The 17,330-nt window shown below is 45.8% G+C and overlaps 1 protein-coding gene across 1 annotated transcript; it reads left to right on the top strand.

The window, feature by feature from the left end:
* Window positions 1–8,271: 8,271 nt before the first annotated feature.
* Window positions 8,272–16,185, top strand: LOC114909675 (cadherin-4-like). Its single transcript, XM_029249511.1, is given in 5 exon segments — window positions 8,272–8,374; window positions 9,421–9,630; window positions 13,045–13,149; window positions 13,152–13,219; window positions 16,036–16,185. Coding segments are annotated over 5 exon segments (636 nt in total).
* The last annotated feature ends 1,145 nt before the right edge of the window (window positions 16,186–17,330 follow it).

Genomic DNA, 17,330 nt, shown 5'->3' with positions numbered 1-17,330 from the left:
AATGTCACTGCATGATGGTAAGAGTTAGGATACCTCCACTGAGAAGACCCTGTGGTTACAGCAGTTGTATTTGCTAGCTTCATTTTGTTCCTCACAATGGACCTGCTTCTGGCACGAACTGCAAATCGCTTCTGTTAAACAGCCCTGTCCTCAGTGCAAATTTAGCTTTTAATTGAGAAGGATGATTCTGAGAGAACCGAGGAGGGATCAAACAGCTCCCAGAAGGTCCACTCATCTGATATCCTAGGGCTGGAATTGTCTGCCCGAAGCCAATGATGCTCGCAGCAAGGACTTCCTGCAGCTTCAACCCATCGACCCTATATTTCCACTGAAGAGGCATTTCCTTTCTTTCCTCTCGGCCAAAGTCAGGCAGGTGCATTTAACCAACAAACACTGCTAGAGTTCAGTTTACCAGTTTCCATCAGGTCTTCCTAAGGACCACAAAACAAAATTTCCAAGGTCAAGAGTCTCTTCTTTGGGACCATAAATGGTGACTTAAGGAAAAAAAAACAATTCTAGAGAACATGAGTGTGGGCATGTCATTCTTCACACTTCAATCCCTTCTTACACAGAGCCTGAGGATGTCAGTGAGGCTACCTGCAAAACTTGGCTTTGTGCTGTGAAAGTTCAGACATAAAAATAAGGAAATGTTAGGAAAAATTTAGTGTGTGCTTGATCCACCATGTTCTGGGGGAAAAAAATGGTACCCAGGCCTGTGGTTGCCATTAGGTGGAGCATGACAGATGAACCAGGAACACCTAAGGTAAAGGGTGGTTTCCTGTGACACCTAGAGAACTCAGAGCAGCAAATCAGATGGCATCTCAGCAAAGCTTCACCAGCTGCCTCATGACAGCCCTAGACTGGGTATCATCAGTTACTGTAGGTGTAGGGCAGAAAGGATATGGATAAAGGAAGATCTCTAGAAATGACAGGTCTGCAGGAATCTTTCAAATATCAGCGTCTAGTTCCAGCCTGAGAATGCATTGTATTTTCAAAGATGTTGAGAAATGTAGGTATATCTTGAAATGGAAGGAAATAACAGGTTATTTAAAGTGCACTAAGGTGGGTTATCACACATGGCTAAGAATGGGTGGGCAGTTGAGTTCCACAGTATTCTGCCAGTGTTTTCTGTCTTGTTGTTCCCCCGTGAGAGTAAATGGTGTAACATCTCATTTGATTCGGCCTCCTTTTCAGGGTTAGCTAAGCTCCACGATAAGATCTCCTTTAAGACCTGACAAGTTGTCAGTAATGAGGGAAATGCTTTGATCCCACTACAAATAGGTCATTTAAGCAGCGTCTGCTCTGAGCCGGGAGACGTTACATTTCTTACATCCCATCTTCCACCTTTCTTCTCTCACACTCTAACAAGCAGAAGGAAGAAAAAAAAACGACTCTCATTAGTAGCCCTCTTCAGAATCACTCAATTCATCACTGGTTCCCCCAGGGAGGTGAGGGACTCTGAGAATCGGGCAGTTTTAATTCATTTAATTATCGATTTAAGGAGCGTTTGTTTAAGGGAGGAGTAGAGACGTGACCAAGGAATGGGACTGTAGAAAATGGAGTGGGAAGAAGACTGCCCCAAAATGTGGCACAGTTCATGAATGGGGGGCGTAAAGGGCAGTGGTAGCATGGCTACAGGTGGAGAAGTGATTAAGTCTCTAAACCTGAGAGCAGGTGGAAAGTTATCAAGATGTTGTCAGACTTTTGTTCATTACATTTACAGTTACTTTTCATTTGTAGCATGTTTTTATCCAAAGGGATACGCAGCTCAGAGCAAACAGAAGTGCGTCAACAGACAAAAACCTAGCAGTGGGAACATCAAGCAGCCTGAGGTGGAGGAGCACGGTGCTCTTGTAGGGTTCTGGGGACCGATCAGGACCCGAATAACAGGTCTTCAACTTGACATGGGCAGCTACAGGGAAAACGGTGGACAAATAATGAGTTGAGACACATGGGAGTTCGTTGGCTGGTGAAGTGCAACTTGTGCCACTGCATTCTGGATCATCTGCAGAAGCCATAAGACTTCCAGGAGGGAGTGCAGGAGGCCGGCTGAGGCATTACCATGTCCTGCACCAGGAATTAGGGAGAGTCAAGTGTGCGTGTATAGTTGTATTGGATTGGATTCTAATGTCTTGTAGAGTAGAAATCTGCAAGATTGTTTTGCTGCCAAAATTCGGAAGCTTTAATCAGATCCGTTTACCTAGAACAGCTTACAATTTCTGTTTATACTGTTGTATATTTTTACTAGAGCAGTTCGGGTGAAATGCAGTATAAGTGCTCATAACATACTCTCCTGTTATGCAGAACGAAAGTGAAAATGCAAACCCATTTGAGCTATAGCCCCTGTTAAATACTGTATGTGTCCAGGTGAATCAGATTGCGTGTTTTCGGGATGCCACTGTAGTTGCAGGCTGAGTTGCTACAAAGAGACAAATTTAGGAGCTGGTATCATGTCCCCACCAGACAGCCTTTGGGCAGAATGGTGGCATCATGCAGGTTGAAGTCATTTCATTTTTATGCCAGGTTCTGAGCATCTCTTTCTGCAAAAAAATTGCAAAGGAAGGGGAATATGTTTTTGCAGCCGACTGTGTAATCATTCTTCCTGCCTCGTGGTAGCGGGGGTGCTTGAATTAATTCTCTTCCGTTAAATCCATTTGCTGCCCCGAAAACTCAAAGAAAATAAATGACTGTGTATGCAGGAAATAGATTGGTACATTGAATAAACCGTGGCCTACAGTATTTTGTGTGACAGACCAGCCTGCGTCTCGCTAATTATTCCTCCACCATTTCCGATCCCCGGGCCTGCAGTGATGTTTTACATGACTAGCATATTTGGCATCAAAATCACCACAGGGCCATTCATATACTTGGCAGATGCCTTTTTTTTTTCTTCCAAAGTGACTTACAGAGCTTACAATTTGCCCATGTTTGCAGCAGGATTTTTTTAGCGAAGAGATTCAGGTTAAGCAAAATGAAAAGGTCCCAGTGGATGTAAATCAGCAACCTTGAGAGTGCAAATCCAGTTCCTTCTGCTTGTGTGTTGTAGTATTGCAGGAATTGCTCCTCTTTATCGGTCCTCCACAGTGATAAACCAAAGTAGGCTTGCCATGTTCCTGGTTTGAAGTCCTAGTTAGGTGGGTAATACTCAGTAGGACAGCTCTCTCTCTAACAGAAGCACTGGGGCACGTTTCAGTCTGAATGGAAGCGTGTGAGATTGTGATGCCCAGTCATTGCTTGCAAGTGGACCGCGTCAAGGCTGTTCTCCTTCTCTAGAATTATCAGGGTGCTAGTTGGAAGATGAGCACCCCAGCATGGAGTCGTCGAATAGGGTTGCATCCCACCAAAGGTAGAGGTGACCAGTGGGGCCCATTTTGCGTAAGAAACATGACTGATGATGTGGCTCATCTGATGGATAGAAATGAGCCCAAAGGAATGATGATTAGAACATAGGAACATCACCCAGGAAAGCAGACAGTGTGTAGTGGTTAAGGCAAAATTGAAGACAAATGGCTTTAGGCCTGTTGGTACGGTTATGATGAGACCTGTCCTGACCATCCATCCAAACTCCAGACGTGGCAATGGCAGAGGGCGCTAAGCTTGCAGAAATGCAGTGGAACATCTGAGCAAGCTTCATGGAGATTTGAGAGACGCATCCCAATCCCTCATGTGCCGCACGCGCTCTCCTCTCTTCGGAAACCAAGAAGTGCCAGGCTGCGGGGGCGTGTTTGGATGTACAAGAGAGAAAGCGGGGACTGTTAATTAATGCAACGTAAACGTCCTGTCGGCATCGCATCTGTTCTGCGTGATTCCTTCCCTCCGAGGACGTGAATAACTGGCAGCTATGAGCTCCACTGCCCCGCAGGGATCCACAGTCTGCAGAGGGGAGTCTCGTGCTCTCTGCCTCCCTTCCTCCCTTCCTATTGGAAGGCATTGAGGGTGGCGAGGCTGCCGAGCGTGTGGGTGTCTTTGTGACACATATGCGCATATGTTTGCGTGTGTGTGTGTGTTTACACTTAGTTCACATTTTGCACTGTGTGTTTGCTTTTTTTAATGCATGGACGCAACATACGTGTGTACGTTCGTGTGTGTTTTGTCTGTTCCCACGTGCCACTTCAGCACTGTAAAGTACAAGTTAACTATTACATGTGATATTTATCAATTTGTTCACTTGTCTTTTTCAATGTTTAGTTGCACTTGTTACTTAGTGTGTGTGTGTGTGTGTGTGTGTGTGTGTGTGTGTGTTGTGTGTGTAAATAAAGTGTCTGCTGAAGTGATTTGTGATGGTTTGTCATTTGTTTTGTCCGACACCTTGTGCTCTGAGTCGGTATTCAGGACAGCGCTGTGTATGGAAATAATGTTGTGTTGTGTGTTTTTGCTACATGTTCACACTTCAGTACAGTGTATGATGCACTAAATGAAATGCAAATGTGCAAAAAGTAATAACTGGTTTATAATAAGTGGTTTTTATCATAACATTCCATACGTGTTGTCCTCTGATCCTCTGACCGGATATTTATACTCCCCCACTCCGCAGATCCGCTCGGACCAGGACCGGGACATCCAGATCCGATACAGCATCACGGGAGCGGGAGCCGATCAGCCTCCAATGAGGTATATAGCATCGACCCTGTGGCGGGGAAGATGTTTGTGACTCGCCGTTGGACAGAGAGGAGCGCTCCTCCTACCACGTGAGTTTCTCCACACTGGACATCCCGCTTAGCGCAAAAGCCGTGGTAAAGGAGCATTTTCCACGCGCACTTTATTACTGGTTTTGAGATAAAAAGTAGTGGTGCGGTTAGAGCTATGCCTTGGCTGAAATGACCTGGGTTTGAATCCCACCTCCTGCTGTAGTACACTTGATATAGGAGAAATTACCCTGCTGCATATATGAGTAATTACTGTAAGTAGTAAAAATCTAATGCTCTAAGTCACATTGGTGGTAAAACACGGGCTAGACAGATATTTGGTAAATACGGGTCACTTCATGGCACATACGAGAACCCATGGAACGGCTCAGCACTTCAGTATTTCACTTCTTAAAGATATCTGTTAAAGCTGAAAGTTATTATAATTCTATATTTATTTGACACCTTTGTCCTTTTTCCAAGGGAACTTAATGTTTAGGTAATCAGCTTCATGACAGTTTGTGTGTGTGTGTGTGTGTGTGTGTGTGGTGTGTGTGTGTGTTGTGTGTGTGTGTGACGCTAGGTCTTTACCGTGTGCAGGGGTATGTGTGGAGAGCTGTTAAAGACGTGGATGTGTAGTTATACAATGCTCCCAATTAAATGGGAATGCAATGAAATATGTTGTGTAAGACTATAAAAAAAATGTCTGAGATAAACCTTTTCTTCATTCATAGTTGACCCGTAGGACGCGAAGGATGATGATGTTCACGCATCTCTTTTTTCCGAAAACCTGTCGGGCCCATCTCGCCGGTGTCCCTGCCTCACCGCAGCGCCTGTAACACGTCATCCTGCTGCGAAACAGCAGCTGCGGTAAACGGTGTATCGACTCCGAAACAAAAGATGCGGGCAGCAGACTGCTCAGAGGTTACATTCTCACATGGATGCCAAGTTGTAAATGACTGAAGCGGCCTACTTTTTGTCGTCTGCGCCGTTTTCGGTGGCGAGCAGCTGATTGTCCCCGTAATGAAGATGTAGCAAGTGTTCAGGCTTTACTTTTGTCCCTTGGCGCCGTCAACAGGTGAGGGGAAACGTCTCTTTGTGTGGAAATCACTGCGGCGCCACGCTCTTCCTCCTCCCGCTTTCCGCCCTAACGACGGCGTGGTGTCCTGTGGTGTCTCGATGCATGGTACACGGTAACCCAAATGTGGTTCATCTTCCATTGTTCCGTAGCTACTGAAAGCGGGGAGATTTGAACACAGGTGGAAAGTGGCCCTCGGCTCAAAACCCCCGAACTAGTCACTGACGTTAAACAGGTCGTCACCGCGCGTCCGTCCGTTGAACCCTCGACTCTCCGGTAGCCTTGAGGTTCGTGTGTCGCCACCAACCCGTGCCCTATTGAAATAAACCAATCGCAGATTGTTAAATGTGGATAATTTGCAGATTGCTGGAGGCTTTTCCCAGCCCCCGACTGGGATCAGCTAGTGCCTGTAGTATTTCCGGGCACAAATCCAAACATAAGGAGTTAAAGCTGACAAAGGAGGAAGAAATGCGGTGCGTCGCCAACACGGGTGACGTCCCGCTGGTCTCCTCGCCACCGGCTGAGTGTATGACCCACCTCGCACAGACTCGGCACAGCTGGCGCTCGACTCGCTAACAAGAGAGAGGGATCCGAGCCAGAAGCGATACCGCGAAGGCGGGATTGAGACTGCGGAGAGCCTGGGCTGAGAGCGCACCAACAGGCGGTTGTGCCTATTGCACTTTTGCGCTGGCTTGTACCGTGTTGCACTACTGCAGTAGTTGAAGTGTTTCACAAGAAGCTCCCCGTAAAAATGGATGGATGGATGGATGAAAGTATAACACTAAGCAATCGGTCAGCCGCAGTAATAATTAATTCTCCGTCTCCGATACTCCTGCTCTCTTCCCCTCCGGCACTGCGTAGGAAGGGTTTCCGCAAGTCTGTCCGTCTGTTTTTTCCAACTCCAACTGGTGGGTTTCATCAGCTTTTCTATTCTGACTGCATTCAGGTCGCGAGGCTGAATGGTAGAGCGAGCGCCATGTGTTTGTTTTGTCCACGTTTGTTTTCTCTCCTCAGGTTTGTATACAGAAAGCCGCCGTGAGGGGAAGTTTGAACGCTCGCATACAATCCGACAGCAAAGGAATAATGAGCCGACTCCTAGAAAGATGGATGTGGAACCGGGCGGAATTTATATTCACACTAACAATTACATATCCATGCTTATCTATACTTTATAGCACAGTTTTATCTCGTTAGATCTGAAATATTTTTTTTTTTTTTTTTTTTTTACAACTTTGGGGCGGGGTGTTTCAAAATCTCCAAATGTGAAAAATCAATAGGTGAATTTAACAGATTTTTCCAGACTACAGTGGTTTCAGAATGGAGAGGAGTACAGAGATATGGCTTTGAATAGAAGGTAATTTATTACTGTTGTATGGATTTCCTTGATATTGTTGCCATAGCAACCCAATAGTACATGTCCCAGAACAGTAATGGTGAGATGACGGCAGATTAACAACAGTAATAATGGAAGCCACAACTGCATCTTTTCAGTTGCATTATTTGCCAGTATGTGTGACACTCCTGTGGGAGTTGGCCTCTTGTGACCTGCGGAAACTGTGATGTCATGGAAACAGGTATAGACTCTGTGTGTGTGTGTTTGCCTGTTTTCTTCAGTAAGAAGCTCATCAGGCCTTTATGCTTCTCAGTGCCTTCAAAAACTGCAAAGAAAAATAATTGCTCAGTTACTGAGAACATCCTCTTTCGAGGGACATAGTGGTTGGTGTTGTCTCCTTGCAATCTGAAGGGTGTTAGTTCACTCTTCTCTCCTACCCATGTGCTCGTGATCAAAGTTTTTACCGTGAATGGGTACGAGAGATTACACCACTGTATACACTGATTACCTTCACGTACAAACCTAACATTGCAAGTCACCTTGGAGAAAAGCACCAGGTATGTAAGGGTTAACTATTAATTTACACATGGCCTACAACGTGTGTGAATAGTCATCTTAACAGCCGAGTAGCGTGAATTGCATTAGTTCGCTTTTCCTTTATCCATTGCCGTCAATAAGACGTATTTGCGATGCAACCATTGTTGAAGAATAATTGTGGAAACATTGCAGCATTTCTTCTGCACGGTGTGGAGGAAACCCCCTGCACAATCCGTTGTTATTCCATGCACACAGCCATCGTGCCTGTAAAACAAAGTGGGTGCTGACGGACAGGCTCACAGAATGGGAAACTAGAGAATGATTTTATGGGTCAAAATACCTGGATTTGTTTTTTTTTTTTTTTTTTTTTATTATCATTATTTGAAGCCCGTTACAGTTGAACGTCATTAAGCGCTAATCACTGTGAGGATGTACATCCACATTCATGCTGATATTTCAGCCAGAGAGCCCCTGCTGCCATACACCAGGAGATGATGTACTGTTTGTCCTCATTCTTTACTGACACACTCACTCATTTATGTTTACATTTATTCATTTTGCAGACACTTTTGTCCAAAGCGATGTACTGATCATACAGAAGACGTGCTGCAGACGTGATATACACACACACACACACACACACACACACACACACCAAACACATACTCGTGTGTAATCCGTTCATCTTTAAAAGAGGAATGAAGAGACTTGACCGCTGGGAGCTGGGGCTTCTGGGGGACAGAGAGCGTCACGCTCCAAAGCTCGGTGGAGGCTGGAGACGAATGGCTGTACTGGGGGCAGGTGACTCGGACTGGCTGTAGTGCACTTGGCGATATTTTTTTTCCTCCCTCACGCACGCACGCCAGTGCTCTCCCTCTGATCTCGCATCTATACCTCTCTTGCCCCTTCAGTCTTTTCTCTCTTTCCTTCTCTCTTTGTTTTGCTAGCTCTCTCTCCATCCCTCTGTCTTCTGTTGTCTCGCCAATGCAGAATCGCTCCCTCTTTCTCCCTCCTTATTTCTTCTGACAGAACACAGTATTCTGGTTTTCACAGCGATGTACGCAGGCTCTTCGTTTCGGAACAGTTGTCTGTGGAAGTCTGCTTTTAAATCAAGTCCGTTTCACCTCTGTCACAGCCAGTAAAAGCTTAATAATGCATTTAATTTGCTCAGAGATTATGATCTGTAAAAAAAAAAAAAAAGAAAAAAATCTCATAGTTTGTAATACTTTTATTCCAATATTTTCATTAAGATCAAGCTATGTTAAAATCAGAACTAAATGGCTGAAAAATACATTGATTCCACGCCTCAGTATCACAAACATGCGCAGCGTTCCTCCTCGTATCGATCATCGACACTCGGGAACACCAGACATGAGTTGTAAACACCATGGAAGCGAGTTGAATTAAGGCAGTGTTACATTCCTATTCTGTTTGGGTGCTCTTTACATAGTACTGTTTATGCAGAAGGGTAATTTCTACTCTATCGCCTTGTCAAGGGTACTCCAGCAGGAGGTGGGGTTTGAACCTGAGTTCTTTGAGTGCAAGTCAGCAAGTGTAACCCACTCTGCCACCTGCTGTCCCAACTCTTTAATCTGAGATGTTTGCATTATTCCGTTGCTCGGTGGACAGTTTCCTCCAAAGACATGATGACGCAGTTCCTGAAACCTCAAACTCTTTAGCTCGCACCTTCCGCTTAACCCCCTCGTGCCACTGGCTGCATTTTACTGCGGCTCTTTTGATGCTTTGTCAGAGATGCGAATGCATTTTCCACGTTGTACCATGGGACACTTTTATCTTTAGATTTCGTGATTTCATCAGACGCATCCGGTGTGGTGATTTCTGTCCAGTGGGGGCAACTCCCAGCTTCGGGACTCACCCTCTCCTGACTCGGCTGTCTCCCCCACGGCTACAGCTGAGAGCCCACGCGGTGGACATGAATGGCAACAAGGTGGAGAACCCCATTGACCTCTACATCTACGTCATCGACATGAACGACAACCGCCCCGAGTTCCGCAACCAGGTCTACAATGGCTCCGTGAACGAGGGCACCAGGCCAGGTGGGTGCGGGGAGCGGCAGTTTGGATGAACAATGATGAACATCGTTATAGTGACGATGACGCTGATGGTGATTATGGTAACGTTCATAATATTGTCAGCGATGATAAGGATGATGGTGATCATGATAATGTGGTAGTGATGACAGTGATTATGGTGATAATCATGATAAGAATGTGGTAATTAAAATTATGATGAAACTGTACTCATTATAGTTATTGTCACTGGTGATAATGTGCTAATGATTACACCTTTTTTTTTTTTTTTTTTGGTGGTGAAAATCAGGTTAGTTGTAGTATAATGATGAAGAAAATCTGGTGGTAGTAATTATGGTAAGGTCCGGTGATGATTATGATTTGGTCATAATGATGTTGTGCCATGGTGCTGCTTATAGTAGTTCGTGATAATGGGGATCAGGTAGATAACGATGAGTCCGTTAATTGTGGGAAAAGTAATGATTATGTAATGATGATGCAAATTAGATATATTACAGGTATTTTACTGTCAGCTTATGAGAATGATAATTATATTTATCGCTAGTGACTGCAGTCACAGTGATGTTATAATAATGAGGATAGTGATGATGATGATGATGATGATGGGTAATGAGGAGAAGGAAGGAGACGAAGTCCCTGAAAGGGCGAGCTTCTGTAATCACCGTTCGCAGGGAAAACTGATTTGCCGATCCAGGCGGTGGCGCTATTTCTGGCAAAGCCATTGATGACGGTGAAGTCCGCAGTTTTCTTTTTTTTTTGTAGACAAATCCCAGTGCGATTCACTGCAGTAAATCTGCAGTTAACCTGTAACAAATCCCAGAGTGACTCATTGTAACAAACCCTCTGTTTCCAGCCGCTAATCACAGACTGACTCCTTGTTTACCTGTAGTAAATCCCCAAACAGCTTATTGTTTACCTGTACTAAATCCCAGAATGACTCACTGAAACAAGTCCAGAGTTTACCTGCACCGAATCCCACAGCGACTTAATGTTTACTTGTAGCGATTCCCAAAACAGTTTGCTGTAGTAAACCTGTGTCTTACCTTTGGCAAATTCCAAAGTGATTTAAGTTAGGAAACCCACTGTTTACTGTAGTAGATCCCAGAGCGACATATTGGCTGCAGTGTGCTCGTTGGTCGGGTGGTTTGTTGCATTCGCACTTTAATTGGACATTCGCCCGGGGCCCTTTGCACTTGAAGGAGAGCTGGACCCCACCCCCACCCACTTGGTCCCCTGAAGGATGCTGGGTGGGGCCCTCTAGCGGTGCTGGCACTGCAGGATCGTCGATTCTCATTAGAAACGATGGGGACCCTGGGGGGGCCAGTCGATGAGCCGCTGTGTGTCTCCTACATGGAAGTTAATTATGAGGGAGAACATGTCTCAGAGGAAGCTGAACGCACCGTATTGATCGGGACTCACGGTGACATCCGTTTGTAGCTTTGATAGAGGACTGTCCTCCCTGTGTAGATTATAGGCTCAAAACTGCTGTCTGGGGGTCACACCTGGCAGCTGCCCTGGCATTTGAGCTCCGGATATAAACACACAACACGCAGACCTGTGACTTTACCGCTGCCAGGTCGGCTGCGGGGGTACGGTTTTCGTACCCTCGAGTCGGCTTACTTTGCTTTATCCCAGGTTGCCTCGACTCGGTCGTTGCTAAAATCCGGACCCTGTTGCGTCACCTTATAAACACAATGGGAATCCAACGGTCGTGTGCAACTTGCCATCTTTGCAACTCCAAAGTCGCTCGTACCATTAAGTCACAGTCATTATAAGGTTATAAATCTTAGACATCACTTGATTTATTTATTCACAGATGCAAGTCTGTAAAAACATTATATATAGCTGTAATAAAAACACTTTGTAAGACTTAATAGCTTTATTAGCTTTGAAATACAACTGTAAAAGAAAAAAAAAAAAATTGTCTGCTCATACTCCTACTCGGTGTCATTCTTTCACTGATTCGTCCCCAAAACATGATGTGACCACATCATGTTACTGATCACCGACACTTGAAGACAAGACATCAGTTGTAAACACTGTGGAAGTAAATTGAACAAATCTGGTCCTGCACTCTTAGGTTTAGGTGTTTTTTTCTTTTTTTTTTTTTTTTTTTAACTCCTATCTATAGCTCTCTGAGTTAACATGTTGAGTGTGGCCTGAAACAAAACAAATTTTGGAAAATAGATAAATGGGAATAAAATGCAATTTCAAATGAATAAAGTGAAAAATGTTTGTTTCTTTGAAAATTGATGATTCGTGAACTTGGATTCACTCGAAAAACGATGCTTGGACAAGTTTGGGGGGAAAAGAAGATGATGATGATGATGATGAGCAGCAACCAGACAGATGGACTCAATCCCAGTGGCAATGGACATAGCCCTTTCAACCCCAATGACACAATGGAGGAGAGAACATCTGCCTTGTCTCCAGGAGGTCTTGTGGAGGGTCGGCCACGGGTGGGTTAAGCGCTCGAAGAGGCCGGCCACGGCAGAGGGGAACGCAGGGTGCATATTTGTCAATTTAATGGACTAAAGGGGCTGCTCAGCGTTGGCTGAAAAATTGATTTGCTTCCCGCATCTGCAGGACTGACCTGCCGCGGACAGTCTCCTCACATAAATAACCCCCCGCCGCCCTCGTCGGACGGGCAGCGCCGAACCATCCGCACACTCCGAGCGCAGCCCGAAAAGCGCCCTCTTTTTAAAGCATATTTCCTTTCTTTGTTCATGGTGTCTGCTATCGCATTCCGAACCATAAAAGCATAAAAGATACTCCTGACGGAAAATGAAGATTAAGTGTTGGAAAGGGAAGCCGAATGAATGCGTGTGTGTCTGTGTGTGTCAAAGTACTAACCAATTTTCCACCTTCTGAGTTTCACGGGCTTCTTGCAGCTGTGCTTGTACACTCTCTTTCTGTTTTCGCTGCCGCCGCCTCCTTCTCTGTCTCACTTGGACTCTGGGTCCCCCTAACCTGCCTTTATATGTCCATATGTTCTGTTTTCTATCCATATGTCTATATGTTCTATGAGCTCTATTAGAATTAAATTTAATTGTATATGTGTAACCCTCCCCTCTAATTATAATTCATCTAACTCCTCTATTTGGCTCGCTGTGTGCCTGCCCATCTCCTGGAGAAGTAGGGCTCTCCTGTACAATGAAAAAATGGCCCCTTCTGTTACTGCTCTGATGAGGCTTTGTTTACCCATAATTCAGGCGTGACCAACTGAAGCAACAGGCCGAGAGCGATGGGAGTGGGAGCGGAATGTGGAAGTGACCGAGCTCAGGCTTCTTCTCTTTGCCCCTCACATCCGTTACCTCTAGCCAGTTTGTGTGTGTTAAGTGTTTGATACCAAACCTGTGGTTGTGCTTTTCTGTTTAACGTTGACTGCTCTTCCTACCCTTCCGCTCCCCGCACCCCCAGGCACCTACGTGATGAGCCTGACGGCTAATGACGCCGACGACGACACAACGGCCAATGGCATGGTGCGCTACCGCATTTTGTCACAGTCGCCCCACCCCAGCCCATCCCCAACATGTTCACCATCAACAGTGAGACGGGCGACATCGTCACCATGGCTGCCGGCCTGGACCGCGAGGTCAGAGTTCAACAGGCAGCGGCCGTGATTGGGTAGCATGTAAAATAAGAATAAGGGAAAGCATACTTTTATCCTAATATATTCTGTTGATTATCTTCTATTGAACTTTATATTCCCAGTATATGCGCAGTTGTGTGTCTGCAAGAAAAGCTCTGCGGTGCCTAGATGTCTTTGAACCACCCTATGTGTGACGGTGTAATCGCTGCGGCTCGTGGGCAACCGACAGAGGAGCACGCGCAGAAGTGTGTGCTAGGAGAGGGCCTTCACGATGCACAACACCCACAGAAACGCAGTTGTGACACACACTCGTGCGCGTGAGGACAATGGGTTGTAACTTTGCGGTCTGATGTTTTTTGCTTTAAATCCTATTCTGCTGTGATGCCCTTCATCAAAGTATTTACCCTGCATTACCCGGCTCCACAAATGGGTAAGTCAGTAGTGTGAATAATAACAGTAATGTGCGGACGCTCTGCTAGTACTGTAGTAAGTGGGTTCTGTCCCTCCGCAGAGCTGTTGAGGCACAAATGAAGACGCACGGCAGCCTGTGTTTGATGATGCTCACACAGGGCTTCTGTGCCTCGGCCTCCATCTGCCGCTACTTCGCACACGATCGTAAACACGCACATTAGTCTTGGGGTTGTTGCGTAACCCCTCAGCGGTTATGGCGCCATCCTGTCAAAGGGTCTTTAGCCATAAATTCTTTATTTAGATGTTTCATTAGGTCGTTCGCTGTCAGGGATTAAATCTGGCGGATTCTGAGGCCGAGCGTCTGCAGAAGTAATTAAATTTATATTTATTCATTTCTGCAATACTTTTCGCCAAAGTGACGCACAACTCAAAGTGCAGCAACGACTGGCAATTCGCTTTAGATGCAGATACGTCATCAAAGCTCGGTCAGTCACTGGTTTGTTGTTTTTACCTTGACCAATGAGACAGTGGGGAGATCTAGCTGGTGGAAACAACCTTCGCTGAAGCCAGCCCTAGGGTTGACATTCAGCCCTCGGACTTCCCAGAATGCATTGCTGCAGGCGCGCCCAGCTCGGCCATCGTTGTTTTGATCACAATAATACTACCTGCTTTAAAGGAACCTGGGGGTATTGTTCAAATCTGATGTGAAATACCCTAACTTGTAATTTTACAATTTGTTGTGAATTTGGAAGGAGTCTGAAAAATTTTTCTTTCCGTTATGTATTTTTGATTGCATTTTCACTTTCTTTTGATTAATTTTTTATCGCAGAACGAAGGCGACCAACCCAGTCAACAAATCTCAGTAAAGCACCAAAGCAGAAAGGAGAGGGACCGCCTTAATTCACCTCACTTCCATAGCATTGACAGCTGTTACCCATGTTTATGGGATAAATTGGTCAACAATTGGCATTGAATGTTTGCTGAGAATCAATTTTTATTTGTTTTTAATTTTTTTTAGCCCATTAAATAGTCTTACAAAGTATTTTCATGTACTATAGCTGTATGGCAAGGACAGTGGTGCAGGAATGCAGATATAGTACCATGGACAGCGGTGCCAGGTAGCAGTTAGTGTCATGGATACCACTAAAGGAGTGCGCTTTCGGAAACCTGTCAAATGCATATTCGTCATCTCCCAACCGCTTGTTTGTGAAGGTGGTCGGGTTGCCAGAATCGTAAGGCATTTCCTGCATCACGTGGCACTGTAAAAGTCCGTCACTGCTGAGAATGTGTGCAGTCTAGTTCCTTTTTAAAGTGCCAGTGCTACTATTAAAATGATGGATGATCTCGCGGCGGCGCAGACCTGACAAGACCCCCGTTAGGCAGTAATAAACGGGCCTCTTACTCATAACCCCCTCCCATCCGTCACAGCTCTCGCGTTACACTTTGCTTTACATTATTTATTTGCTTAGCAGATGGCTTCACCGAGAGCAGCTTGCACTTTTCCTGCCTGGATGTATAATGAGAGTAATTGTGGGTTAAGTGCAGGGCCAGCTGCGGTGAAGGTGTAACAGAAGCTGTCCTTCTGGAACTAGAAGCTGCAGTTAGTTCTGTAGTTAAGCGCACGTAACTGACGAAACTGTGTGTCTCCGTCCAAAATACGGGCTCTTGAAAACCTGGCTTTGGTGTCACCTGTTTAGATGGATGCGGAGCTTGTGTGGGTTCAATCAGGACGGAAACTCTAATTGTGTCGGCTGCCCAACTGAACCTCGCAATTGGGACAGGAAGTCGGTTCGTAGCAGATTTTATTTGTAACTCCGAAGCTGCATTTATCACCGAGTCAAAATCCGTGAAAAGTCAATAATACAGATACGTCTCGATTTATTGACAGATCGTATTGTGTGGAAAATTTGCATGGTGTCACGATGAATAAAAATGCTTCGTCTCTGCAAGCTCCTGTTCAGTAACGATCGTTCTCCGATTCATTCCATGAACGTGTGCAATGTTACCGGTCTCGCTAATGATCGCTGGCGCTCAGGAACACTAAACGTGAGCTGTGAACGCTGGAAGTGAGTTGAACTAATCTCAGCCTCACACTCCTACTCTGTTTTGCTTCTGTTTATTACCGTTTGTCATTGCGAAAAGGAAACGTACTTGTTGTGCTACAGACAGATTTTAAAAATAAACAAAATGCTTTTGTTGTCTGTGAAAATGCCCTAGATAAACAGGAAGCCGGTGTATTTAGAAAGAGCTCAGGGGTAGAGAAACCTTTCCCTCCTTGATTCCAAAGCTTTATTGTACTTTATACCCTGACCTTTGTGCTCATTTATTTAATTGTGCATCGATGTGTTCGTGAATGGGCGGAACTGAACGCAGATCTTTTGTTATGCTGGGGCTGGTATCCCTTGCAGAAAGTGTCCCAGTACACAATCATCGTCCAGGCCACGGACATGGAGGGCAACCTGAACTTCGGACTGTCCAACACAGCTACTGCCCTGATTTCTGTGACCGACGTCAATGATAACCCGCCGGAGTTTACCAGCAAAACGGTGAGTAGCTGAGCGAGCAAGTGTGTGGGGGGTGGTAGAACCCCAAGGGGAAAGAGGGCACTTTGGACCGTGCGCGCCGTCTTCCGTGCGTGCGGCAAGTACCTCGACTTGTAAACGAAAGACGATAAGTTCTTATCGGTCTCACGCTGCCCATGTGTACACCTGGTCATTTTTTGCTGTGTCAATTCAGGATACTTACTTGGCTCAAGGCAGCAGGAGCAGGGTTGTGCGCATGTTTGACATGCCACCTTACAGTATACAGAGACCGTTCGGGTGATCTGGTCAGGTGGATTGGTTACTGGTGCGACAATGGAGCAACTGGAAAATGGCCCCATCGTCGTAATGTCAACATAGCGGGAGAAGAGTAGGGAGAGTAGGGAGAGCAGGTCCAGCATTGCGCTGCGTGACACGGCCAATTGCTGCGTACGTGGTGAGCCACAGGTTCCATTCATCCATCACCCCTCCACGAAACACCCACATACAGAACGGCATCTGGCACGCCAGACTAATTGCTGCTGGAGACGGGGGCAGCTGTGGCTTCACCAATACTTATTTCCCACCCACAGCTCAGGGGCAGGCCTGGGCAGACGCCGGTCTCCTGCGGTGATGGTGCCCACAGCAGCTACGAAGCCTGAACGGTCACGTTCCGATCTCCCCCGCCGGTTCTGACCTAGAACTGTCTGCTAGACTTTAGGCAACTTCTTATTGCTTTGGCAGCAGCGCAACCGAGGAACGACTTCGGTTTCCCTCCTTTTTTCCTACCAATCCGTCAGTTGTGATATTCTTAACGCCGTGGTTAAAGAGCTGACACACTGTGGCCTGAAAAAACAGCAGCTTTCACTCACACGGTTACACAGAGGAGATGGAAAAGGTGGATGAGTCATCTGAGCTGCCATATGTGTGTCTGTTTGATGTCTTAATTCCCAGGTACGCTGTGTGTTCCTGGCATTTGCTCTTTTTCGTAGCATTTATTTATTATATTCTCCAAAGCAGCTTAACAAGATTTACCCACTCATACAGCGGGGTAAATTTTACTGTATGAGCTCAAGTAACTTGTCTACAGAAGGTGGGATTCAAATCCAAGTCCTTCCAGTTCAAAAGCAGCAGCTCTAACCACCATGCCACCTGTTGTCCACATCTCCTTGGAGAAGAGCTAA

This window comes from Scleropages formosus, unplaced genomic scaffold, assembly GCF_900964775.1.
Source record: "Scleropages formosus unplaced genomic scaffold, fSclFor1.1, whole genome shotgun sequence".
In the NCBI taxonomy this organism is placed as follows: domain Eukaryota; kingdom Metazoa; phylum Chordata; class Actinopteri; order Osteoglossiformes; family Osteoglossidae; genus Scleropages; species Scleropages formosus.
This window is presented reverse-complemented; position numbering and strand designations above follow the sequence as displayed.